The sequence below is a fragment of the Rhinopithecus bieti genome, unplaced genomic scaffold (genome assembly GCF_001698545.2).
Source record: "Rhinopithecus bieti isolate Rb0 unplaced genomic scaffold, ASM169854v2 scaffold_20819, whole genome shotgun sequence".
Taxonomy (NCBI): Eukaryota; Metazoa; Chordata; class Mammalia; order Primates; family Cercopithecidae; genus Rhinopithecus; species Rhinopithecus bieti.
This window is the reverse complement of record NW_016809904.1, coordinates 391,962-416,190: the sequence shown is the minus strand read 5'-3', so window position 1 is coordinate 416,190 and position 24,229 is coordinate 391,962. Positions and strand designations below refer to the sequence as shown.

General features: G+C 58.2%; 1 protein-coding gene across 3 annotated transcripts; it reads right to left on the bottom strand.

Annotated features, from left to right (window-relative positions):
- Positions 1-276: 276 nt before the first annotated feature.
- Positions 277-22,582, bottom strand: LOC108541288 (uncharacterized). 3 transcript variants are annotated; one of them, XR_001888922.1, is made up of 3 exons: positions 15,876-16,073; positions 8,315-8,577; positions 277-1,088 (listed from the first exon to the last, which is right to left on the bottom strand). XR_001888922.1 is itself a non-coding variant. In XM_017890756.1 (3 exons), exons 1-3 carry the CDS (start codon positions 22,435-22,437, stop codon positions 747-749), a joined length of 642 nt encoding a protein of 213 aa, XP_017746245.1. In that variant the 5' UTR covers positions 22,438-22,582; the 3' UTR covers positions 277-746. The 3 variants fall into 3 exon arrangements, 2 of the variants coding, with proteins under 2 accessions (XP_017746245.1, XP_017746246.1); XM_017890756.1 differs by lacking the exon at positions 15,876-16,073 and adding an exon at positions 22,404-22,582 and having other exon boundaries at positions 8,315-8,580; XM_017890757.1 differs by lacking the exon at positions 15,876-16,073 and adding an exon at positions 22,404-22,582.
- Positions 22,583-24,229: the final 1,647 nt, after the last annotated feature.

Sequence of the window (24,229 nt, the reverse complement as noted above, 5' to 3'; positions counted from 1 at the left end):
GTACTGACCTCATTGTTGGTCTTCTCTAGACCCCAAAGCCATGGGCTGCAGTGTGTGGGAGGAGGACTCACGTCGGCCGGGGACTTCCCTGCAGCCACAAGCGTGGGTGCAGTGGTGATAAGCACGCCGAGGAGGGTGAAGTGTGTAGGTATGTCCTGGAAGGTTCAGCAGCTGTCCCCACAGTGGGCCCACAGGAACGGTGGGGTGGACGCACTGCTCCCTAAAAGCACAACAGCCGGGAGAACAATCGGGGACGCAGGAGAAGTCACTGGAGACCCATTGTTTTATTTAGGAAACAAACTCTGAAGCAGGCCCTGCTGCTCCCCAAAGACATGCCCACTCCAGGGACCAGGTTCTCAACACTTTACCTCTTCCCTGACACACACGAAGTGATTCACCCCCTCTGCCAAGACTGAGGGGTTGCGCCCAGGCCCCTGCTCCAAGCAGCGATGTCAGGAAGAGTCTGGGCTGTGGCAGCTGGGGGACAGTACGACACCCACTGCCTGGACACCAACCCAGAGGGCAGCCAGGCCCGCAGGGGCAGGGCCAGTCATCAGGGGCAAGATGCGCATGGAGACTCTGCACACACTTAGTCCAAAGGTCGGCTCCAGAATTTTAAAGTCCCAACAGGACGACGGGGGCAGGTGTCGGCACCGGAGGGTGAATGACAGGCAGCAAGGCCTCAGAACTGGGGTTCCAGTTCCTCTCCCTGGGAAGAAAAGGAAGCAGCACCAATCTGGGCGGATCTAGTTCCTCTCCCTGGGAAGAGAAGGAGGCAGCACCGATCCGGACGGATGAGGCCAGGCAGCAGCACCTGGCAGGATCGCAGCAGGAGGGAGAAGCCAACAGTGCCACGTGTCTCCCGAGTGCCGAGCACAGAATGAGAGGAGGAAACAGGAGAGGAGGGGAGGCCGGGGGGCTGCTTGGTGCCCAAGATTTCTCAGATGTTCCAGATCCCTGGCTCTGCTGCTGGCTCGCTTTACAGTGAGGCCAAGGAAGGAGCCACGGAGGGGGTGCTGGCTGTAGAAGCAGGATTCCTGTGTGTTCCGTAAGCTTGGAGCATCCAGAAGCTGCCAGCCAATGTGGACCTGTGGGCGTCAGAGGGTAAGCAAGGCAACGGCCAAGACCAGGTGGAGGCCAGAGGCCCTACAGGTACGGCCAGGACAGAAATAAGGAGACCTTGGCCCCCACAAGGGCAGTGTCTCGATGGCCAGGCAGGAGCGGGGACGCTCTCGAGAAGTGTTCTCCACGGCAGCCTGGCACCAGGAAAGACCCAGCCATCGGGTGGGCGCCGTGGTCTCCCAGCCAGTGTGCACACGGCTGCAAACAGAGAAAACACACCGGGAGGCCACAGCCAAGGTCACTGCGGATCCCAGCACAGGCAGCCCCTGGCCAGGCCGCTCCGGTGCCAGGCGAAGCCGAGGGCGGGCTCCGACTCAGCCCACACGAGCTACGTTTCTAGTGCTGGCAGCAACCTATCATTGCTCCAACTTTGCCTAAAGCTGAGGGATCCGGTCAGTATTGTGTTTCGACGTAAGTGTAACATGAAGGGCAGGGCACAGGTCTCCGCGTGCCTCTCCCGCAGCTCGCGTGGGGCTGCTGCTGGCTGCGGGGAACAGACGCTTCCTCATGAGCAGATTCAAGCCCCAGCTGTGACCAGGTGTGGAATTTTCGACGTTCTCATTCGGAGAACCAAGCTTTCGCTTCCACTTACCCCTCGAGTTCTGCCCTGGGTATGCCTCTGGTTTTTACACCCCTCCAGGTCCCAGGTCTCGCCCTGATGGTGCCCAGAGACTCTGCTGCTCTCCGCTGGCTGGGCCCTAAATCCACCCTTCCAACACTGAAGTTTGGTTGGCGCCTGCTGGCTCTGCCGGCGTCTCTCCGGCCAGCAGGATGGCTCTGCCGGAAGTCCCATCCCTCCTCCTCCCCATCCTGTCCCTGAGCCTTCAGCCCTGGTGGCCGCTTTGAGGTGTCCGCGTGTTCTCCTCTCCTCCGCGGACCCCTCTTTAGCTGCCTGTCTGGGCTGGCACAGGATGTGGGCGCCCTGTGACACTCTCTTCTGTGCCAGCCCACAGGCCCACACTTCAACCTGCTTCCCCACTGACACAGGTTCTCCTGTTTACTTTTTACCATTTTGTGGCTCCCACCAACTCCTTCTGCCTTCTACCAATGCATACCCCAGGCCCAGCCAGCTGGAGCCCGTGCTGCAACCCAGCCAGGATTCCCTTTCCTGATGCTGTGGGGCCCATCTGCCTCCACCCATGGATCCCACAGGCAAGGCCAGGCTTGGTTATACTTCACACAGACAACCCCAGCACACCTGCCCGAACGCTCTCCTGTAAATTCCCAACCAATCTGAGGCTCGGATCATTTTTAATTTCCCAAGTATCTACATATAAGTCAGAAGTAAAATTACCTAAGTATTCTTTAAGCAGCTGAGATGTAGTAGGAGTGTGTTTGTCTACACAAACAGAGGGACATTTTTCCTGGGTGTGTTTAGGTAGGAGGCTGCCCCGCCGTGGTGTGAGTCTCTCCTGAGCTGCCCGACGGCCACTTCTCTCCTGGCAGAGAGCACCTGGCACAGTCCCTACACATTTTCCAGAAACAGCGAGGGGGCCGCTGTGTCACCTGCAGTCCCCACGTGGTCTCGAGGCAGTGGACACACCAGGTGAGCACCAGGTGGAGGAGGGATGAAGAACCACTGACCCCGCCAAGACCAACACGAATGCAGACTGAGCTCAGGAAGCTGCTGCTGCATCTCTACTCACCTTTCATTTAAAAACCAAGTAGGAGGGAAAACAAAACGCTCATGCGAAGTGGCGGGACCCAGCTCTGGCTGCAAAGTCGCCCTTCATGCTTCACACAAGAAAAAGGTCTCAGAGGGCGAGGGCAGGGCATGGGACAACACCCACCCCACAAGCCTGCTGCCCATCCACTGCCTGCAGTGTAGACAGAGCCTCACACCCCCCCCAACAAGCCCGCTGTGTAGACAGAGCCTCACGTACCTGACAAGCCAGCTGCCCACCACCCCTCCAGTGACTGCTGTATAGACAGAGCTTCACCCCTCCCAAAAAACCTGCTACCTGCTGCCTCTCCACTGCCTGCAGTGTAGACAGATGCTCACTCACTTCCCAGTGGCTTCTGGGGAGGAGAAAACCCTCCCTGAATCCTCAGGCCCCTCCTATGGGTGAGTGTGGGCGGAGGTCAGCCTGGGCAGCAGCTGTTGGAGGAGCAGTAAACTCTGCAATCAATGCACACAGTAATCCAGGGGCTGCCTCTGGTAACTCACGGGAGAATCCCAGAAAGTTCCATGACATCATCTCCATAATCCCCAGTACGCAGCGAAGCCGGAGCTGGAGAGAAATGGGCAGGTGGGGCTGGGGACCCGGGGACCATGACAGGGCACCTGGGACGGGCAGTGCTGGGGTGTACAGCGTGGCATCACGCAGCTCACGGCTCCAAAGACTAGGAAGTCCAAGACTGAGGGTCACATCTGATGAGGGTCTTCTCGCTGTACCAAAACCTGATCAGGGTAGCACAGGGTGGGACCATGCCACAGAGGGAGAGGGGAGGGAGCCATGCCACCCTTTTATCAGCGGGTTCTCTCAAAGTATCTAGCACACTCCTGTGATAACCGCATTAATCCATGTCCAAGGGCAGAGGCCTCAGAACCTACTCAAGGTCCCTCCTCCCAACACTGTTGCACTGGGGATTAAATTTCCAACACAGGAGCTTTGAGAACATGGTCAAATCATGGTGCCAGCTGAAGTCACCAGGGGGCCACCACTCCAAGGAACCCTGAAGATGGTGGAGATGGAGCACAAGGGAATTAGGAAGTGTTGAACCATCTTAGATGGAATGCCGTTCATGCAAAAGCAATATGCTCGATCCTGGAATTGCTTTTATCCTTGGGTTCTGTTGCCACTTTTCGAAAATTCTGTGACGTGAAGCATGCAGAAATAAAAAGAGGTAACACAGAAATTCTCAGGTCCATCAGCCAAGGGGGCCTTGCTGACCGCAGGTGGAGGTCTCAGGCCTACTCAGCCCTGGCGTCTCCACAGGGCTCTGACCCCCAGCCAGCTCCACGGCCCCTCTATCCTCCCCCGGCGCTCACGATTCAACAACACAGACTTCATATTTGCCATTTGACAACTTGCCTTCTTCTGATAGGGCTCCAATTGTGAATTTAGCAAGAGCAAGGAAAGAAAAAATTGTATATTTTTATAAAAACACAAAAACCTCTAAGGGTGATACATTCCCTTAAGGTAAAGCTGCTTCCCAGCTAATGCAAGAGCTGCAAGCAGCTGGGAAATGGCTGTCGTGTCCTCTAGCCTGGCTCTGGGAATCCATTCATAGCTGCTACCTGGAAGGTCAACGTGTGCAGAGGACTCATGGAGAACAAGGAGAAAACCAAGACAGTCAGTTGGGTTTGGTTCCTGAGGGGGAGCCCTGGGCTCATCGTGGCCTCTCTGAGCATGGGTGCCTGGAGGAGCGGGTGGCACAGGCAGCTCCAGGCAGCTCCCGAGGGGAACCTGGGTTTTGGAAATGCGGGGGAGTCGCTGAGGGAGGTGATTTAGAGGCGATACTTTGGGGCTTTGTGTCTTTTCTTTGGCTCTCTGTTGCTGGGGCAGAAAGACAGAGCAGTCTCGGGCAGGCTTTCCTCCTCTGCTGAGCCAGCCCCGGGTCAGCTGAGAGCCGCAGCAGGCGGGGTGGGAAACCCAGGCTGGTGTTCCCGAGACAGCTCCTCCCACCTGCCCGTGTCTCCTTCTGCTGAGTAGAAACAAAGCATTTCTCCCTGCTTGGCGACATAAATCAGGGATGTGTCTTCATCTCTAGTGATAAATAGGACTTCGTTCCATTTATTCCAAGGCGTTTAGAAAAGAACTGTTTAAAAAAAAAAAAAGTCAGATTGTTCCCCAAATTGTGCGTTCACAGGCCTGGACAGCTTTCTCCAGCCCTAGCAGGGAAAACATCTGGGGATGTCAGACCGGACAGGAGAACCTTGAACTCCTCCCGAGCAGGAGCCTCTCCAGAATGCCAGGATATCCCAGCTCTCCCGCTGTGAGCGGGCGCTCAGCAGATCTGGAAGGAAGCGAACCCAGAACTTTCCGCACTGGGGTCCTCAGCAAGGTTGATGCGCGGGCTCCACGGTGCAGCCAGCTCCGACTTCTCCACCCGCCGGCCACCGAACCCTGTTCTCTCCGAGGCCTCCTTTGTCCACACCTCCGAGCTCTGCCTGTGGTCACAAGTGCAGTCAAGAATAAGGGGCTATTTGGGTCAGGCAAGTCTGTGTGTGTCGGGAAAGTTGCCCCGGGGTTAGGAAATGCTCTATCTGAGCGAAAGGCCCTCCCCACCGGTTCTTGGAGCCAAGGTGTCACCCATCCTGCTGGTTTTCTCTCTGGTGGGATTGTCTTTCGATTCCATTTTTGGCCTAGTTTCCTAAGCCAAACCTCACACAGCTTGGCGGAGAGAGCACAGAACAGGAAAACCAGTGTGGAGAAAGGCTGGTCATAAGGAAATAGTCACTTGGCCGATGATGTCCACAGTCCCCTGACGTCTGTCCCCAGCACTGAGCAGCGGAAGCCAGATTCTTGAAGCAGGAATTCAAGTCCTCAGGCAAAGGCACGTTGTGACTGTCTGATCAGCATTTCCTATCGATCTCTTCACAAATTACCTTTGTTCTTTCTCTAAGGCCAGACAGGGGTCTGGAGGCTGGAGCGGGAGAGCCATCCGGGTGAGGTGGCCAGTGCCTCAGACTGCCCAGGGAGCCTCAGCCCCACCCCACACCGTCCGAGGTCCCTGGCTGGAGGATCTGGATCTGGGGGCTGCTGTGAGGTGGACAAGGTGCAGCTGATTCCAGGGCGCCCCGAGCTGAAGCAACACCACCAAACTAGCCGCAGGCACTCAGGCCAAGCCGTACCAAGAGGGATGTGCGTCTGCCAGATCAAACGTGGGGTGGTTGTTTGGCCCAAGGCTGCCCGTGCTGTTCTCTGCCCCTCAGTACGCCAGGTTATGAGGTGAGCTCTGGCCCTACCCTCTCACCCTCCGCCCGCCAGCTGGCTGGAGGCCCTGTGCCCGCCCACCCGCCGGGCTGCGGCTGCCCTGCAGGAGCTGGGACTGACTCTAATTGTGATTTGATCCCGTTGTGTTTTCTCTGTGAAGTGCTTCACCGTTAGGAAAGTAAAGGGCTGCCGCCCGGCTGCATAAATTCCTGACACATCAATGTCCCCATTAGAGCATGAGTCAGCAGCCCGGCCGGCAGGTGCTGAGAGCTTGGCCACCAGCCCACCCCTGCAGGACTTCAGAGCGAGCCATCTCCACACAGAGGGGGAGCCTCTCAGGGAACCCCAAGCTAAAGACTGCCCTCCATCACCTCGTCTGTGGCAATGGGGCCTGCGGGGGAGAGGGAAGGAGGCGTGTGCTGTTAATAAGAGGCTCACGTCTGAGAAAAAATTACCATTCCCAGAAAGTCAGGCCTTTGAGGTGATCATCACTGCAACCATGACTCCCCCAGAGTCCCATCTGCATGAGCCGGACACGCCTGTCACGTGGTGGCGTGTGCTGAGCACCCACACACCGGCCCCCACAACACCCCACTAGCTCTGCAGAAGGCCCCTCCACCCACGCCCGCCCCAGTGGACCCCAGCAGATGGGCGCCCAGGTTGACTCCAATCCACAACTGAGCACGGAAAGAGAGAGGCTGGGAAACCGGCAGGGGCCGCCAGGACCACAGCAACCTTCCTCCCTGTGTCCCTGGAGGAGAGCAAGGGGTCCAGGGGGGGTCCTCACTCACAGGCACCAGGCACTTTGCCTGCACCCTCATCTCCATCCGCAGGAGGCACAGAGGCAGCCTTACAAGCCCAGTCAAGCACATGGGAAGGTCCCTTCTCACCAGACACGTCAGTGGGGGCCAGGGCCCCAGGGGTGCTGGCTGGAGGGGGCATCTCCCGCATACCGTCTTGGCCCTTGGGCTCACTGCAGGCATGGAAGCCAGCGGGCAAAACTGCACACCCCCTCCCTCCTCCCAGTCCAGGCCTGCGTGTTGGGTACTGATGGATGAGATGGGTCATTGCACCTGGTGCTGTGCTCACCTCCTGTTCCTTCCAGGAGGGTTTTCTCCAGCCCTGCCAGTAAGACCCTGCTGCACACAGGCCCTCCAGCATGGCCTGCCCAGCTCCTCGCCCTCCTGGGTCCTCACAGCCCCAGCCTCCTCCCTCCATGGCCGTGTTTTTCTGCTGTCAGCCCCAGGCCTCAGAGCATCAGCCAGAGATGCCCATGCCCCTGGGCAGGGCCTGAGTCGGGGCACCTCCACAGAACCCAGGACCCCTCTATAGAACCCAGGGCCCCTCCACAGAACCCAGAGCCCCTCCAGAGAACGCAACATTAAGGACAATGCTGGCCTTTTCCAGGGCTCCTGAGGGCTGGGGCCAGCGGGACCCTTCCTCTATCCTAGAACGTCAGCACTCCCTGAGAAGGCAGTGACCCCAAGCACAGCCAGCACGTGAGGATCCCACTCCTCCTTCCTCAGACTGCCCTGACCACAGATCCTTCTGGTACCACGGCAAGCCTCTTGCCAGGCTGGGAGTTTCTCTCATAAATGCCTCTTCCAGCCTTCGTGGTCCTTGGAGCAGAAGAACGGGACTTGTTCTTACCCACTCCTGGGGCTTCCTGGGGGTCCAATATTTGCAAGCCCTGTGCTTGGGGCAGTCTCAGCTCTGGGTCTGAGCCTCTGAGACAGGCGCCTTCTACCCTCCTCCCTGGCACCAAGTGGAGCCTGACCACATTGGGAGCTGAAGTCACCTCTGTCACCTGAAACCACAAAGGATCCTGTCCACACACCAAACCCATGACTAAGGAAGCCATTGAGCTTCTCTGCATCCATGTTCTCCCTTACAAGGTAAAGCAAATCAGTGTTTTTTCTAAGTTTCTTAACTATGGAGACCTTATTTATCAATCCAGAATTATAATCTGGAACCTAATATACGACACTGATAATAAGCCAGCTCTTAACCCAGGACCCCTCTACAGAACCCAGGGCCCCTCTACAGAACCCAGGACCCCTCTACGGAACCCAGGGCCCCTCTGCGGAACCCAGGACCCCTCTGCGGAAACCAGGGCCCCTCTGCGGAAACCAGGGCTTGTCCCCTGGCCCCAGCAGGTGTGTTCTGCTCCGCACTGCACAGGCAGTGGGAAGAGTGGGGTAGTTGTGGGACGCCCCAATTCTCTTCAGGAGGAGGCCGCACCTGCCTCACAGAGGACGAGGTGAGCAGTGCATGCAGGGTTTGTTTTAAAACAACACACAAGCCTTTCTGACCTTATGTTCCTTTCTAAAAATGGGTCGGGCCGAGGTCTGCGCCTGCTGAGGGTTGCTGTGGAAATAAATTCTCTCTGCAGCCGACTGAGGCCATGTCCAGCGGCCGCCACGGTGCCAGTTTCTGCTGTTTGCCTTTCTTCTGTTGGTCAGCACACTCTGTCCCTCAAAGCCGCACAGAGGAAATGCAGTGATCACAGGGCCCAGGGCTGCGTTTCGGAGGCCACAGGCAAGACAACAGCTCAGCTTTGCAGCCGCACACGGTCCTGCTGAGACGGAAAATGCAGTGAGCGGCGGTCAGCTATTTCGGGACTGAAAGGGCTTATGACCACAACTGCCAACTTCAGACAGTGGGTCCAGAGGGCGAGGGGCTGGCTGACAGCCCGCTAAAGTATGGGATCCATTTCTAATCAAGATAAAGGATTAGGGACATGATGTCTGGTCACTTAGGAGCATAAAAGCGTCTTCGGGGAAGTAATTATATGCTTGGGATGGAATCTTAAACCCAAAGAATGAAAAGCCAGTTTATAGGCCGTGATAAAGCTGGGGCTAAATTGGTCCCAACTGTTAAGAACCTGGGTAAGATTTCAGAAGGAAAATCTTTCCATGGATGTTCCTATAGAAAGCCTGGCATCCAGGCGGGTGGGAGGCAGTTGTTCTGAACCAGGGAGGCTGCGTCCTGCGGGGCGGGTGCACAAAGACCTCTCCGCACCTTCAGTCGAGTTGACTTCCACAGAAAGGGGCAGGGCTGGGGGAGGGTCAGCCAGAGGAAAGCCAGACACCGCTGTGGGGTGGGCTGCACAGATGCCACTTCCAGCGCAGCAGGTCTGGAGGAGACACAGGGTTCCCCAAGGGGCTCCGTGAGTCACCTGCCCCTTCGTCCCTGGGAGCCACGCCAGGCTTTACGACCACACGTCCTCTGGGAGAAGCTGCCCATTCCCATAGCCCCCACAGGGCTTCCTGTCTACGTGGGCGCCCACCCTCTCCTGTGCAGACACCTGAGGCAGGGAGGGGGCCTCCTGGGACTCTAAGGATCCCCAGGGCCACACACGGGCCACAGCGGCAGCAGGAGATGCACCCACACCCATCTCAGCACCCGCACGCCCTGGAACACGCTGGGAGTGCTGCTGGAACGACAGGAAGGGAAGTGTCTGGGCTCTCAGCCTCACCTGGGCCCTGCAGACCCCCTGAGGCTGGGCTCCCACCAGGGAGACTGGGCCCGGGACATTTTAAATCCCATGGGCTCCAACGTGCCACCGGCCAGACTCTCTAAGTCGAGGCCATTGCCATCTCAGGCAGCCATGCACAACTCTGGTTCCCAGGCCAGCAGCCACAGGCCAGTTAGTTTGAGCCTGAGATCCACCCTGGGAACCCTGGAGCCTGGCCCACGTGGTCCCGAGGGCTCCCCTCAGGCAACGACCTCTCCATGCCAGATTCCCTCAGAGGCGCTTCCTGCCTACAGCAACACCACAGCAAACACCAAGGCTGAGGCTGTGCCCACCCCACATCTGCAGCCCCTCCCAAGACCCCTCTGGTTCCAGCTCTGCCAGCAAGCGGCGAGGACCTCCACAGGTGAGCACAGCCTCGTGGCCCGAGGCCCTCACATAAGGGAGACCCCCTGAGCTGATCTCACGCTGGCCCTCAAATGTGTCTCTGCGTGCCACAGAGTGGGAAAATTTCATACAGATCATCCAGAAGCATGATTAGGAAAAGCCCTACACAGTTTTGGCTCCTGCAATGTGGGGAGAGCATTCCGCGTGGCCTGCTGGGCCCAATGTAACCCCAAGGCCCTCAGGTTGTGGGGAGCATGGGGACCAGAGAGAGATGGCGGGAGAGGCCGACCTGAGATGCTGGGACCACAAAGAGATGGCGGGAGAGGCCGACCCATGCTGCTGGGTCAGAGGCAGAGGCTGCAAGCCAGCTCTGGGTCAGAGGCAGAGGCTGCAAGGCAGCCTTGAGGACCTGGAAGCATGGAAGGTGACCGCGTGGCTTCTCTCCTGGAGCCTCCAGGAAAGGGGCAGAGGTGGCTCCAGGGAGAGCACATGGGGCACCTGCACCCCAAGAGAAAGGAAGATGCTTTTAAAGCTCCAACTGGCTGAATTCAGAGGGAAAGAGCTTCACAGCCTGCAACAAGTGGGGTCTCTCTTAGTAAATTCCGCATGTATTTACTGCACCAATGGGAACAAGACTCGTTGCCAATTATCATCCGCATTTGTGCTCCCAGCAGCGTTGGCAAAGTGCGTTAAGGTGCATTATGTTACCCGGGCCCAGAAGCAGACGTCGGTGCAGGTGCCGCTGTCGCCGTTTTAGAGATGGGACGGGCGCTGTGGCTCTGTGGGGGAGGCGGTTCTCGAGCTCACATGTGCTACTGAGAAGGACGGCGATTTTCTCATTTTTTATGTCACCCCATCTCAGGGTTTGCAGGCAAACGTCAGCAGACTCACCCTCTCTTATGAAAAGCAGGGATCGTTTCAAGGCTGAACTCAGTGCACTCTCCAGGTCTTAGAAGTGATGAAAATGTAAGTCCCTGAACTGCCTCACTTGGTGCTGAGTGACAACCCAGGAAAGCCCTCCCTGCAGGGAAACTTCGGGAGAATGCGTGGGGAGACAGCAGCCCCTCCTCTCGCGGGCAGGCGGCTGGCTGAGCCCCCAGGCCCATGCCTGGACATCTTCTCCCTCCAAGCACAAAGACGCCCCTGGGCCCGCCCCAGCCCCTTCACCTGCCACCGATTAGGGGACCAGCATCCAGCCCGGGCCTTGTGCAGTGCCGCCCACCACCCTCCTGCATTAGCACACTCCTAATTGATTAAGTGGATGATTGATTATTGGCCCTGTGCAGTCTGCTTTCCAGACCCGTTGGCTGGGAACGGAAAGCCACACTTGGCCCTCGGATGCAGCAGGCGCCCCCTGCCCCGGCCGCTCCAGGCTGCAGAGCCGAGGTGATTGGCGCCAGGCTGCCCATCCCGCCTGCCCCAGCAAGTGCATCGGTAGCGCCCTCGTGGTTTCTGCTCTTTGCATGTCAGGTCCCGGCAGGAGGCTGCAGTCAGACGCTGCTCAGTGTCCAGCAAGGGGCCGCCCAGATCCCATCTTCCACAGACCCACTCTGAGCCCCTTGGTCCCTCAGACCCGACGGAGCCAACTCTGCCCTCGCACAGCTCCAGGGCCCCAGGCTCCTTCCCGCTACTGTAAGAGACCACCACAGGTTGCGTGGGCCAGGCCCGGCACTGCTTCTCGGGAGAGGCTCAAGGGCTCCTCCCCCAGCACCACGGGCCCACCCTTATCTGGGAATCGGGCCTGGCCTGGAGTGATCATGAGGCCACACGACATGGGCGTGTCAGTCTCACCAATGTGTGCTTTCACAGGCACGACGGTGTCTGTTTTCTACGGGTGGGGCAGGAGTGTGCATATCCCTCTTAATACCAGCACGGGTAAGGCCAGGGGGTGGCAGAATGTAGAGAGAACCCGGGCACTGAAACACCAGTGCCGCTCCCCACTGTCCACGAAGCCTGAGCTTCAGGCTGCACCGGCAGGACTTTTATTCATCACCCTGCACGCCGCCGTCCATCTCCTAGGCCAGCGTGATTCCTCTGAGTGCAGCTGGGTCTCCTCCCAGTAGGTCTGGTGACTCCAGCAGCATGGGTGCTGGGAACAGGACCAGCCTCGAAGGTGGACAGCGTGGACGCCTGAGGGCAGACCCTGGGCCACTCTCTCCCGGGGTCTCGGTTCCTGCCTCCAGAGAGCTGGGAATGCCCCTTCTGGGACACCTGTTGGCAAGACACCAGTTCAGTGGTCTCACTTCCAGAAAGGAGTCTGTGTTTTGACAGAAGTTTTCTGGCAACAGAACTCAGCCAAGAGGATGTCTGTGGGCAGCCCTTCCAGGGGCGCGGCCAGGCTTGTGGGGGGCCCTTCCAGGGGCGTGGGCAAATGGGTGTCCTTTCCAGGGATGTGGGCAAATTGGTGGCCCTTCCAGGTATGTGGGCAGGTGGGCCACCCTTGGGGGGCATGGGCAGGTGAGTGGTCCTCCGGGGCCGTAGCTCAGGCAGGCAGGTGGCCTTTCCAGGGACATGGCGCTGGCAGGTAGAATCTGTTGTCTAGGCAGGTGGACCTGGGCACTCCCAGGCCTGCTCCTGTGTGGGGGACGCCCTGGACAGGCCTCTCAGAGCCCATCTCACAGTGAAAGCTTGAACTTCCTGAAAGAGGCAGCTCTTCTCAGGACAGGCCACGACTCCTGCAGGCTGGGCTGTGGGGCTCCCAGATAACCCATGGCCTGCTGAGCGGCTGCCCGGAAACGGGGGCAGGGCGCCTCCCTGGCCTCGCTCCCTCGCCGCCGGGGGGTCTTCATTAGCCCCCCGTGGAGCACAACCAGCCAGCAGGCCTGACCCCTGACTCCCGCTCATTCTTCCACAGATTAATTCCCCAAATTGACAAATTAAGGGGCGCGGTGTGCCCAGGGTCACAGTCACACTGGGTTCTGGTCAGCATCAACCTGGCTTTAAACAGGGTTTGGACTGAGGGGAGGAGGAGTGCAAACAGACCCCACGCTCGAAGGGGAGGCAGAGGCAGGGTGTTCTCAGAACTCAGGGGACAAAACACAGCAGGCCAGGCCACGCTGCAGTGACGCCGAAAGCACCCTGCCCGGCGTGGCTGTGGGTCCCTGGACGTGCGAGAGGCCTCCCGGGAGAAACCTGACAGGTACAAACCTTGGGCTTAGGACTAGGGTGCTATTGCCTGGGATAAGACTTTGTATTTGTATAATATTTTGCAAAAATCTATCATTTGATCCCCACAACCTGTAACATAGTGAGGATGGCAGAAACCAGCATCTCCAGTTGTTTTTATTTTAGAGAGTCTCGCTCTATCAAGCAGGCTGGAGTGCAGTGGCACAATCTCAGCTCGCTGCAACCTCCGCTTCCAGGGTTCAAGTGATTCTCCTGCCTCAGCCTGCCGGGTAGCTGGGACTACAGGCGCACACCACCATGCCCGGCTAAATTTTTGTATTATTAGTAAAGACAGTGTTTCACCATGTTAGCCAGGATGGTCTCGATCTCCTGACCTCATGATCTGCCCGCCTCACCATCTCCACTTTCAAATGGGGAGGTGAAGTGACATGTTCGAGGGCACAGCCAGTTCCAGGGGGACAAAGTTTCCTCCTGACCTCACCCCTGAGCTCATTCCTTTACCCCACCCTGCACATCAGAAGATGCTGCAGTCCCCAAGGCTTGCCGCATACCAGGGTGTTGGTGACAGAAAGAAAGATGTACAAATTTGGCAAGAATAGCCAATCCATTAAACACTTCTTACTGAGTGCCTTCTGTGTGCAGAGGACTGCATCCACCAGCGTCCGAGGGATCCAGAAGCCCCAGATGTGGCCCCACCCCCAGGGCTCAGCACGAGGAGGAACACAGGCACAGACAGCCCCTGGGGAATGCCAGGAGGGACCCCCACTCGGAACCCCACAGCAGGAGCTCAAGAATGCCCTCTGGGGCAGGGTGGCTGGAGGCCCCTGCAGTGAAGCCCACAGCACTGGCTGGTATTGATCTCACTCGCCCGTCTCGGCCTGTGGCTCCGGTCCCCTCCCTGCTCTGCCAGAGGGTCCAACACCCGCAACCATCTGTCACCCTCCGGGTGAGGCAGGAAAGCACCAGCCCTGCGTCCTATTTGTCCCATTTGTCCAGTGGAGCAGCCACTGACCCTGACCTGGGCCATGCGCTGGGCGCCTCCTGGCAGCCCGTTCTGCTCCCCAAGGCCCCAGCTTAGTCTGGGATGCGGCCCTGGACACCGGGCTTTACGCAGCTCTGAAGTGATCCCAGATTCCTGCCCAGGTCAAGCTCAGCACTCGGCAACCACAGGCACCCAACAACGGGCAGCAGCTCCAGAGCGCGGAGAACTCACGGAGCAGACATCAGGTGCTCCAGGTACATCAGCAATTCAAGATCATCCCCACAGCAACCCTCTTTCCTCGGAAGGATTTTTTCCCACTCTCCTCAGATGAAGACACGGAGGCCTCAGAGCTCGGGGCCGTCTGGGGCCGCACAGCCGGTCAGAGGCCAACGCCGGGTGGAGCCAGGCCACACTATCCCTGCAGGATTCACAGTCTCCCCAAAGTAACCACAACAAGGGACTCTCCTGTCACCAAATTTCCTTTCAGTCACTTCTGCTTATACTAATTCTGGCCCAACTGCTCATTATATTTTTACAATTCTTATCTTGGTGTATATTTTGACCCTAAAATCCTAACTTCATTCCATCAATATTTTGTATATACAGAGTTCTAGCACAGTAAGTCATAAAATGTGCCTCTCCTGGCAACACAAAAATGTCTTCACGTTGCTTTTAAGCCCACCGATTGATGCTGCTGCCTGGATATCCACTTGCGAGGCGTTCCCGAGCCTCGGAACGTGAACTCGCAAACGTTCAGGCACCAGCTGTCTTAAGCCTAAATCTGCTCTCCGCCAAAAGGGTGGCATTAGATGGCGTCTCATTTTACATATTTTCATTTTTATAACCACATTCCTAGGGTTTGAAGCTACAGTAGGTGGGTGAAGAAAGGAGTGGGGAAGAGCCAGTATTGAGGAAGGGCTGATTTACAGGGGCAGGAGCCTGCAGTCACCTCAGCAGAGCCTGTAGGTATGAGGCAGAAAAGCAAGGGACAGTGCTGTGGGGCGACTCTGATTCCTGAAGCATGTGCACACATGTACACACACAGACACACACATGTACACACACGTACACACACAGACACACACACATACACACAGACACACGTACACACACGTACACATACACAAACACACACACATACACACACACGTACACACGTGTACACCACACGTACACACATACACACAAACACGTACACACATACACACACACGTACACACGTATACCGAACAGACACACGTACACGCAAATAGCACAGCAGAGACACACACATACACACACAGATCACACAGAACACCACGTACACACTACAAACCACACAGAGACACTACACAGCAGAGACATCAAAACACATAGCACAACATAAGACACATGCAAACATAGCAGGCGGCTGTGGGCGGCCGGCTGCTGAGCTCCTGAAAGTTGCGTATAGCACCATACCAGCACACGTACAGACGCACATACATACAGCACACACCAGACACGCACTGACACACACGAGACACAACGTACGCAGGCACTGTGGGGGTTGGGCACTGACTCCTGAAGCGTGTGGCATGCAGCAACACCCGACAACGTAGGGCAGACACACACACAGACAGGACAGACACACACGTACACACACACACGTACACACGCACCGACACACACACACAGACACACGTACCAGCACTATGGGGGTGGCCTCTGACTCCTGAAGTGTGTGTGCACACACGTACACATGTGCAGGCATATGCAAGTGGACATATGTATGTACACACACAGCACACACACATGCATGCTAAAGTACCTGTTTCCCTGAGATAGGGCCACACTCAGCACAGAGCTCACCAAGGGGCCCCTCCCAGAGATGTGCTCCCCCCACCACGTGACCCCAGAACGGCCAGGCTTGCAGGGTACTCACAGCTCACGTATGCCGGCTGTGCCAATCACATGTGCTTCATCTCCGTGGCTTCTCTGACCATCATCCCACACTGTGGTGGGCGGAGCAGTGCCCCAACGATGGTCCATCCTAGACTCCAGCATTGGGGAATGTGTCATGCTACATGGAAAACAGAATTCAGGCTCCAGATGAAATGAAGGCCGCGCCTGAGCTGGGGAGATTGTGCCGGGCCTGAGGTGCCACTGGGTCCTTGGAAGTGGGAGAGCAAACAGGCAGGAGTCGGGGGGACGTGTGTGAGAAGGGCTGAGCCCCATGGCCGGCTCTGCAGGTGAAGGAGGCAGCCTCACACCACGGAGCACAGCCTCCTCTGGAGGCTGGAAGAGGCCTGGGGCTGGGGGAGGATTCTCCCTGGGCCTCCAGAAGGAACCAGCCCTGGGACAGCTTGATTTTTAGCCCAGTGGGACGCCTTTCAGACTTCCAGCCACAGAGCTGTGGGATAATAAATTTGTGTTGCTTTAGGCCACCAAGTGGGTGACAGTTTATTACAGCGGCAACAGGAAATTAGTCCCCACTCCAAGGAGAAGTTCAGACTTTGATAAATCGTAAAGGAGGGTCTGTAAATGAGAGGTCAAAAAGAACGCGCTTCCAGGAGTGACTCCCCAGGGTGCCCTTTTCCGGGGCCATCGCCGCAGTGACCTAGCGTGAGGCCCAGCCAGAGCCAGCGGAAGGGACCCAGCGGAAGGGACCGCACGGCCACCTGGTTAGGCTCGGATCCAGGGCTCCCTGGGCCCCCTTCCAGCTCCAGACTCCTGGGACTTCACAGGAACCCGCTGGCCACCGCCTGCTCCTGCCTGGAAGCTGGAGTTGGGAGTCAGGGCTGCTGTGTGCTCAGCCAGACCCGCCGCTTCACCCCATGAGAGTGGCCTCCTCCCAGGCCCAGTCACCCTGTGCCCGCCCCAGCCGTGGTCGCCGCCCTCCCCGCAGGCCTGTCTCTCTCTGGGGACGGCGTGTGTTTCGGGGTGGGGTCATGCAGCCCATCCAATTCCTCACACAGACGCCAGGGGCCCGTCCATCCCTTACAACAGATCACCCGCCCAGTGCTCTCCCCATAGGACTTGTGGTTGGCCCCTCAGCCCCTTCACAAGATCCCAGCCAGTAGGCCTCTCCCCTAATCAGGGACCGCCGCGGGCCGTCCATCCTACGCAAGATCCCCAGCGCAGTGCTCTCTCCCCTGGGCCCGCGCCGCCCTCAGTCCCTCACCAGAACACCCGCGCAGTGCTCTCTCCCCATTGCCCGCGCGGCCCCTCAGTCCCTCACACAGAACACCCAGCGCAGTGCTCTCTCCCATGGCCCGGCGCGGCCCTCAGTCCCTCACACAGATCACCCAGCGGCAGTGCTCTCTCCTCATTGGCCCAGCGCCGGCCCTCGTTCCCCCACCAGATCACCCAGCGCACGTGCATCTCTCCTTCATTGGCCCGGCGCGGCCCCTCGTCCCTCACACAGATCACCCCACGCAGTGCTCTTCTCCCCATTTGGCCGCACGGTGGGGCCCCTCAGTCCCTCCCAGATCCCCAGCCGCCGTGCTCTTCTCACAGGCCGTTTGCGGGCCCTCAGTTCCCTTTTTCCCACACAGAACACCCAGCGCAGTTGCTCTCCCTCACAGGACCGGCGGGCCCTCAGTCCCTTCACACAGATCGCGCCCCTCCGCATGGCGCGCAGCCTCTCCAGTCCTACCAGATCACCCAGCGCAGTGCTCTTCTTCCTTCATTGTCCCGGCGCGGCCCCTCAGTCCTCACACGATCACCCGCGCCCCAGTGCTCTCTCCTCATTTGGGCCCGCGGCGGCCCCTCAGTCCCCTCCAACAGTCAACCCAGCGCCAGTGCTCTCTCATGGCCCCGCGCGGGGCCCCTCAGTCCCTCCACAGATCACCCGCGCAGTGCCTTCTCTACCTCCAGGACCGTGCAGGGCCCTAGTCCCTCACACGACACACCAGCGCCCCAGTGCCTCTCCTTCACGGGACCGTGCGGGCGCGGGCCCTCAGTCCCTCACACAGTCCCTCACACAGATCAGCGCCCCCTCCGCATGGCCGCGCAGCCTCTCAGTCCCTCACACAGATCACCCAGTGCAGTGCTCTCCCCCAACAGGCCCGCGCGGCCCCTCAGCCCCCCACACAGAGCAGCGCCCCCTCCGCACGGCTGCGCGGCCCGTGTGTCCCTCACAATCACCCCCGTGCACTCTCTGGTCACCTGCGCTTCGCAGCCCGTGAGGTCCGCAGTGTCGTCATGCCGCGGCTCAGGGCCATGGCGGCAGAGGCCGGCTTCCCCTTAGAAACATCCCAACCACACGAACAGCCTGTTCCCTCACCTCCTCTCTTCCTTATCCTGGACAGGGAGACTCAGAAGTTCCAAGCGCGGCATTCCTGGGGCTCTAAAAATAAAGTTCACGGAGAGGCCGCGTGGCCGGAGCACCAAGCCCAGGGCGGGGAGGCCGCGTCTGTCACGGGAGGTGCCGGGCCCCTCTCTGCGAGGCTGGGGAGGACCCAGGCAGGCTCCGCAGGGCCCAGCTCTGACCCTGTTGGTCTTACACCCAGGCAGGGCCTGGCTACCGTGGGCATCCCAGCTACCGCTGCAGGCTGAACTGTTTTATCCATGGAACAACGAGCAGGCGGGAGGAGAGGGAGAAACGTGTTTCAAAAGAAAGTGACATCAGGTCAGGCGACAGCGCGGTGCACGGCCCCGGGGGAGCGCGGGGAATGTGGATGGGACGGGAGGGGGCTGGTGTTAAGCACATTGTGCCAGTAGAGACAAGATTAGAGGAGGCTGTTAACGCAGACGGGAGAAAAGTTTGGGGAAATTTGACGTAATATTTACAGATATTTTATCTTAATTCTCAAAGTGCCTTAAAATTTTGATATTTCTATCCAATGCTTTGGGGTCACAATATGATGTTGTCTGTAAGAGAAATTCTGAAACCAACTGAGGGGGTGCCCAGGACGTGGATGCCAGCCTGCCAGCCTGATGTACTCCACAGATGACATCTAAAACCACCACGGCACAGCTTCTCTTCCCCGACGGTGGAAACGATGGCAGCCACGAGGAGGTTAAATTCACTCCTCTCCAATCCAGTGAGGGAAAACCGCATCATCCAGGTGCTCGCGGCTCCACAGGGCTCCACACGCAGCTGGGCAGAGCCAGGTGACCCCGGCAGCTGGGGAGGGGCTGCTCCCGGAAGGGCCTGGTGCAGCATTCACCAGAGGTGCCTGCTTGGAGCGAGGCAGGTGCCACTCAACCTTCTGCCAAGGAGAACTGCGGCTCCTGCATCCACGGAGCATGTGGGCAAAGGGGTAGGAGACCAGGCGGACCCGTGTGTGGGAAGTCCCTCCTCGGTGTTCAGCCAGCAGCTCGAGGCACCTGCCACTCCAGTGTGTCCTCCATCTCCCAGGCTGGCCTGCCCTTCGGATTTTCCAAGACTTCGGAGACCCCTGAGTCTGCCCTGATTGTCCCATCCGCTGGCCACCTGCAGAGAAGCCCTCTTTCACCGAGTTCCTCAGAGCCCACACTGCAGCTTGCTGGGGGTTTCAGGCTCCTGGAGCAGAACTGGAACCTGGGTGCGCGCCGACCCCACTGGTCCCGGTCTCACAGGCGGGTCTCTGGCTTCACACCTCCCTCAGTGTCAGTGGCATTACCCCGTCCTTCTAAACACGGCCGGCTCAGTCACTGATAAGCTAAAGGACAGAATAAGGGAACTTAGAAAAGACCCTCCCAAGCTGACAGTTGCTCTGGAAGCTCCCACTGTGCCCAAGTCGAGGCTGTTGTCCCCTTCCAGCTTCTCTCAGGACCAAAGCCCACCCCCAGGACAGATGCCTTGGCAGAGGTGCAAGAGAGCTCTCAGTCCCACAATCTAACAGTGAAAGATCCAGAAAGTTAAAATACATCTCTTCACCCACATGAAGCACTCAGGACTGTGGTTGTCACAATTCCTAGTGCTCCACACATTTTAGTTACTACTTCTCAAAAAAAAAAAAAAAAAAAAAAAAAAAAAAAAAAAAAAACAGTGATGGGAGACGGGGAAGGGACTCTGCCTGTGCACTTTTCTCCCTCAGGTCTCCTGAGTATGCAGCTCCCAGGGATGGGGTGACCAGCGTTTCCCAAACACTCAGCCTGGGGACACTTTGGCAGGGAGCTCTGAGCAAAACGAGGGATCCACCATGCTCCCTTTGGGAAACATGCCGCGTTCACATGAAGAGTTTCGCAGGAAGCCAGGACATCGTTGAGACGGAGGCGCCAGTGCGGGCTCCTTGCTGAGGTGCCCCGATGTCAGTAGGTGGGGAAATGCTGATATCTTCAACGGGCAAGGGGGAGGAAGCACCCTGCAGCCTCCTGGACACCGCCCCAGGGGACCGGAAGGGTCGCTCTGTTCCTGCCCAGTGTCCACTCTCGCCAGCAGCTCCACTCTGTCTGCGGGGAAGTGCAGCTTATGCAGGGCCTGGTCCAAGCATACGGTCTCTCCATCCATTCCCTCACAGCAGCGCTGGGGCAGCTGCCCCCTGGGTAGAGACTCCGCATGCAGGGCCAGCCCAGTCGTGGCTGCTGTGGAGGGTTCGGGAATGCCAGGCAGCTTTGTGGACACTGCTTGTTCAGAGCTGACGTCCCCTGGGTGCCGATGTGGACAGGCTTGGGAGCTGGCTGCTTTCGACGCAGAGACCCAGGAGGGAGCACAGCCCTGGCCGTCGCTGACCCCAGCGTCTCCAGGGCCAGCCCCAGCTCTGTCCTTTGGAGAGGAGGGGGCCTGGTCTGGCTGGTGCCACAGCCGGTGCCACTTGAACTTCATGCCCTGGCCACAGTCCCCATGGCCCACCCCTTGCTGTGACCTACAGCGGCTTCTCCGACCCCTCTGCATGGTGGAGTGCTGCATTGGAACAGGAGTGGCTGCCAGGCCAGTTCTGTTGGTTTAGCTGGGGTTGTTACTGCCTGTTCAGGGTTGTCACTGCCTGTTCAGGGTTGTCACTGTCTGTTCAGGGTTGTCACTGTTCAGGGTTGTCACTGTCCGTTCAGGGTTGCCACTGCCTGTTCAGGGTTGTCACTGTTCAGGGTAGTCACTTCCTGTTCAGGCTTTGTTACTGTCAGTTCAGGTTTGTTACTGTCTGTTCAGGGTTGTTGCTGTCTGTTTAGGGTTGTTACTGTCTGTTTAGGGTTGTCACTGTCTGTTTAGCGTTGCGAGATGCTGCACAGAGTACCCGCAGTTCTGGGTACCAGAAAGGGCCACATGGATGCTCAGTGTCAGGGTCCCCTGTGTCATGCAGGCCTTTCTCTTCACAAACAGTGTCACATGTATTTAGCATGTACATGGGCTGCGTCAGCACTGCCTTCAACGCACTTTAGGAAGCCAGTTTCTGAGCGTAGCATCCTAGTTACAGCACCAGGGAGTTTATCAACAAACTGGCCCCACACCTTACTGAAAAAGTTACATGGGCATAGCCCTCAATCATCTTAGGTTACCCACTGAATTTCTAGGCAAGGACTTACTTTCTTTCCAGGGAAGCCGTGCGGGCCCACATTTCAGTGCTTCCAAATCCGCTCCAGCCACCACCAGAATGACACAGCCGAGTAGCTGCCCGGTCATGCCCACCCGTCCCTGCCCCTGACTCTGCTGTCACTGGCTTGGGGGAGGCAGGGGGCCTATAAACGTGAATTTGCAGCATGCTGGGTGAAGGTGATGGTTGATTAGCAAGTACTTTCATAAATCCAGAGGCGGCAACAGAAAAATGGCTGAAATGGCCTCACTGACTCACTGCCCCTTTATTCCACAACATCTGTGGTGCCTCCCACGAGGCAGGCACCGCGCAGGTGCACGGGGAAAGGGTTCCACGTGGCCCACGTCTCGGCACGCCACACCTTCCACAAGGCGGTGCTTCTTACCCCCGTCCCCTCTGTCGTCTTCCAGGGCCAGTCTCATTTCAGCTTAACATCCCTAGACCAGCCTTCAACACCCTAAATAATTTACCCCAAAACCTCAGTCTGCCTATCTCTGTCCTAAGGACACCAGCTGACTCATAACGTGAAGCAAGCTTTTCTCTCGCTGATGATGTAAAGCTGCTTAATGTTTTACTGGTTGGGTCTGCTGTCCCATGAAATATTTATTCCCACGTGGCCCCAGAGCATTTCTTTCTTTGGAAAGCAGCCCCCACCTCTGCCACCCCAGAGGGGAGACATCGGAGCTCTCAGGAGGGAGGAGAGGAGGAGGAGGGGAGGAGGAGAGGACTCAGAGAGGAGAGGACGGAGGAGAGCTGTATTGCTGGGGACCAGGCTGGTGTCTCAGGGCCTGAGCCCCCTTCCCTGACTTGCACACAGCCCTGGCCTGAGGCAGCCAGATGAGGTCATGGTAACCATGAATATTTAAGGAGATGGTTTTACTGTTCACACATGGATTGCTGCTGAAATGCAATCTCCCATCACCGAAGTAGACTCCGGGAAGCCCTGGAGAAATGGGTCTCTGTGGAACCAGGGCCGAGGGAGAGGAGGAAGGGGCAGGGCCCCGACCGGGGCTCACCTGTGAGGTGGGTCCCAGCAGGCTCAGGTGCCATTCAGGAGAGCATCATCTCAGGCAGATCGACACGGAACAGCAAACAGCTTCATTTTATCATGCCAGCCCCTCATGGTTTAGACCAGGAAAATCAATTTGTAAATACTCTAGAAATAAATGAGAGAGAGAGAGACAGGGAGACAGAGAGAGACAGAGACAGAAAGAGACAGAGACAGACAGAGAGAGACAGAGAAACAGAGACAAAGAGAGACAGACAGACAAAGAGACAGAAAGACAGAGAGACAGAGAGAGAGAGAGAGAAGCCAACGCTAACCCTAGCTGCTTCTGCTGCTTCTGCCGTTTAGGGAGCTTGGCAGGAGAACTTCCACCTCCGCCTGCCCCTCGATCTTGGCCTCCCTTTCTCTAGAACTTCCCAGTTTCTATTTCAACCAGAAGAGAAAATGCTGAGCCCTGGCTGACCGTGGGAGTGTCAGCTGCTCAGCCGCTCAGCCCCCTGGGCTCAGATGGGGCAGAGCTCTCAGACCTGCCGTTCTGTGGTGGTCTGTCCTGGGCCAGGGGCCATCCTGGGCCAGAGTTGTCCTGGGCCAGGGGCCGCCCAGCCCACCACACGAGCCAAGAACCCTTCCCCCCAGGACCAGACCAAACCCCATGTAGGGTGAAGGCAGAGCCAAGCTGAAAACCAGGTAGAGGCTGTACGCAGGCAGTCCCAGCCACCTGCAAGGGGCAGCGCCGTCCAAGATTCCAACGAGTATGAGACACCTTGGAACGTTATTCACGCAGATTAGTAAAATGTTTTATGCCCAGGGATTTGATGAGCCTTTGAAACATAATAACTAAATAGAGAGACGCCATAGAAGCAGAGAGAGGTCCACTCGGCTCAGGGGACGGCGCTGCTTCCCCAGGGCTGAGGACCCTTAGCAAGTGCTGGCACTGGGCCCCCACACAGCAGGAGGGTTCCCACAGTCCCAGAGGCCGACCTGAAACCAGGCATCTGGCAGGGCCGGGCTCCCTCTGAAGGCACGGGGAACGGCCTGTCCCAGGCCTCCTCCTGGGCTTCGGCGGGCGTTTTCTCCTGCCTCAGTGCCACCATCCCTCCGGGCCCGCCTGTGTCCACGCCCCTTTCATAAGGACCACCCCATGGCCTCATCGTCACACACACCTGCACTGATCCTGTCTCCAAAGAAGTCATGCTCTGAGTCTAGGGTCAGGGCACCCACCTGCGGATGTTGGGGGGGCACAGCTTAGCCCATCACAGACCTGAGTCCGCGGCTGGGCCCAGCCACCCAGTGGCAGCCCCCCAGCCTCCCTCAAGGAATCACTGTGTTGTGGTTTCTTAGTGGCTGGATTCATGAGTTACCGTCTGAGGTTACAGAGTGCCCGCTGAGCAGCCTGACAGGGTGGGGGCCACAGCGATGCCCAGAGCTGAGCACTGAGGGAGGACACCTGGGTTGAGGGGGTCCTGGGACAGCTGTGGGCCCAGCAGCATCCAGGCCTGGGGCAGAGTGGACCCACCCCTTAAGCAGGACCTGGCCAGGCAGGGAGGCCAACACCCCCAAGTCCTGGGCCGGACACCAGACTCCAGAGCTTCACGGAGCCGCTCACCCACCTGTTCACCCCAGCGGCTGGCACCAAGGAGCCAACAGCATCCCACAGCTGGGGAGGAAAATCTGGAGGCCCACAGAGTCACGCAGGCCGGGGAAGAGGTTATGGGGCAGACGCCGAGGGACCCCACTTGGCAGGAATGTGGCTCCTCCTGGTGCCCCCCGAGGTCCAGAGCTCTCCCTGCAGTCGGGGTTTGCGCCCAGGCCCCCCCTGCCGCTCTCCCCTGCCCT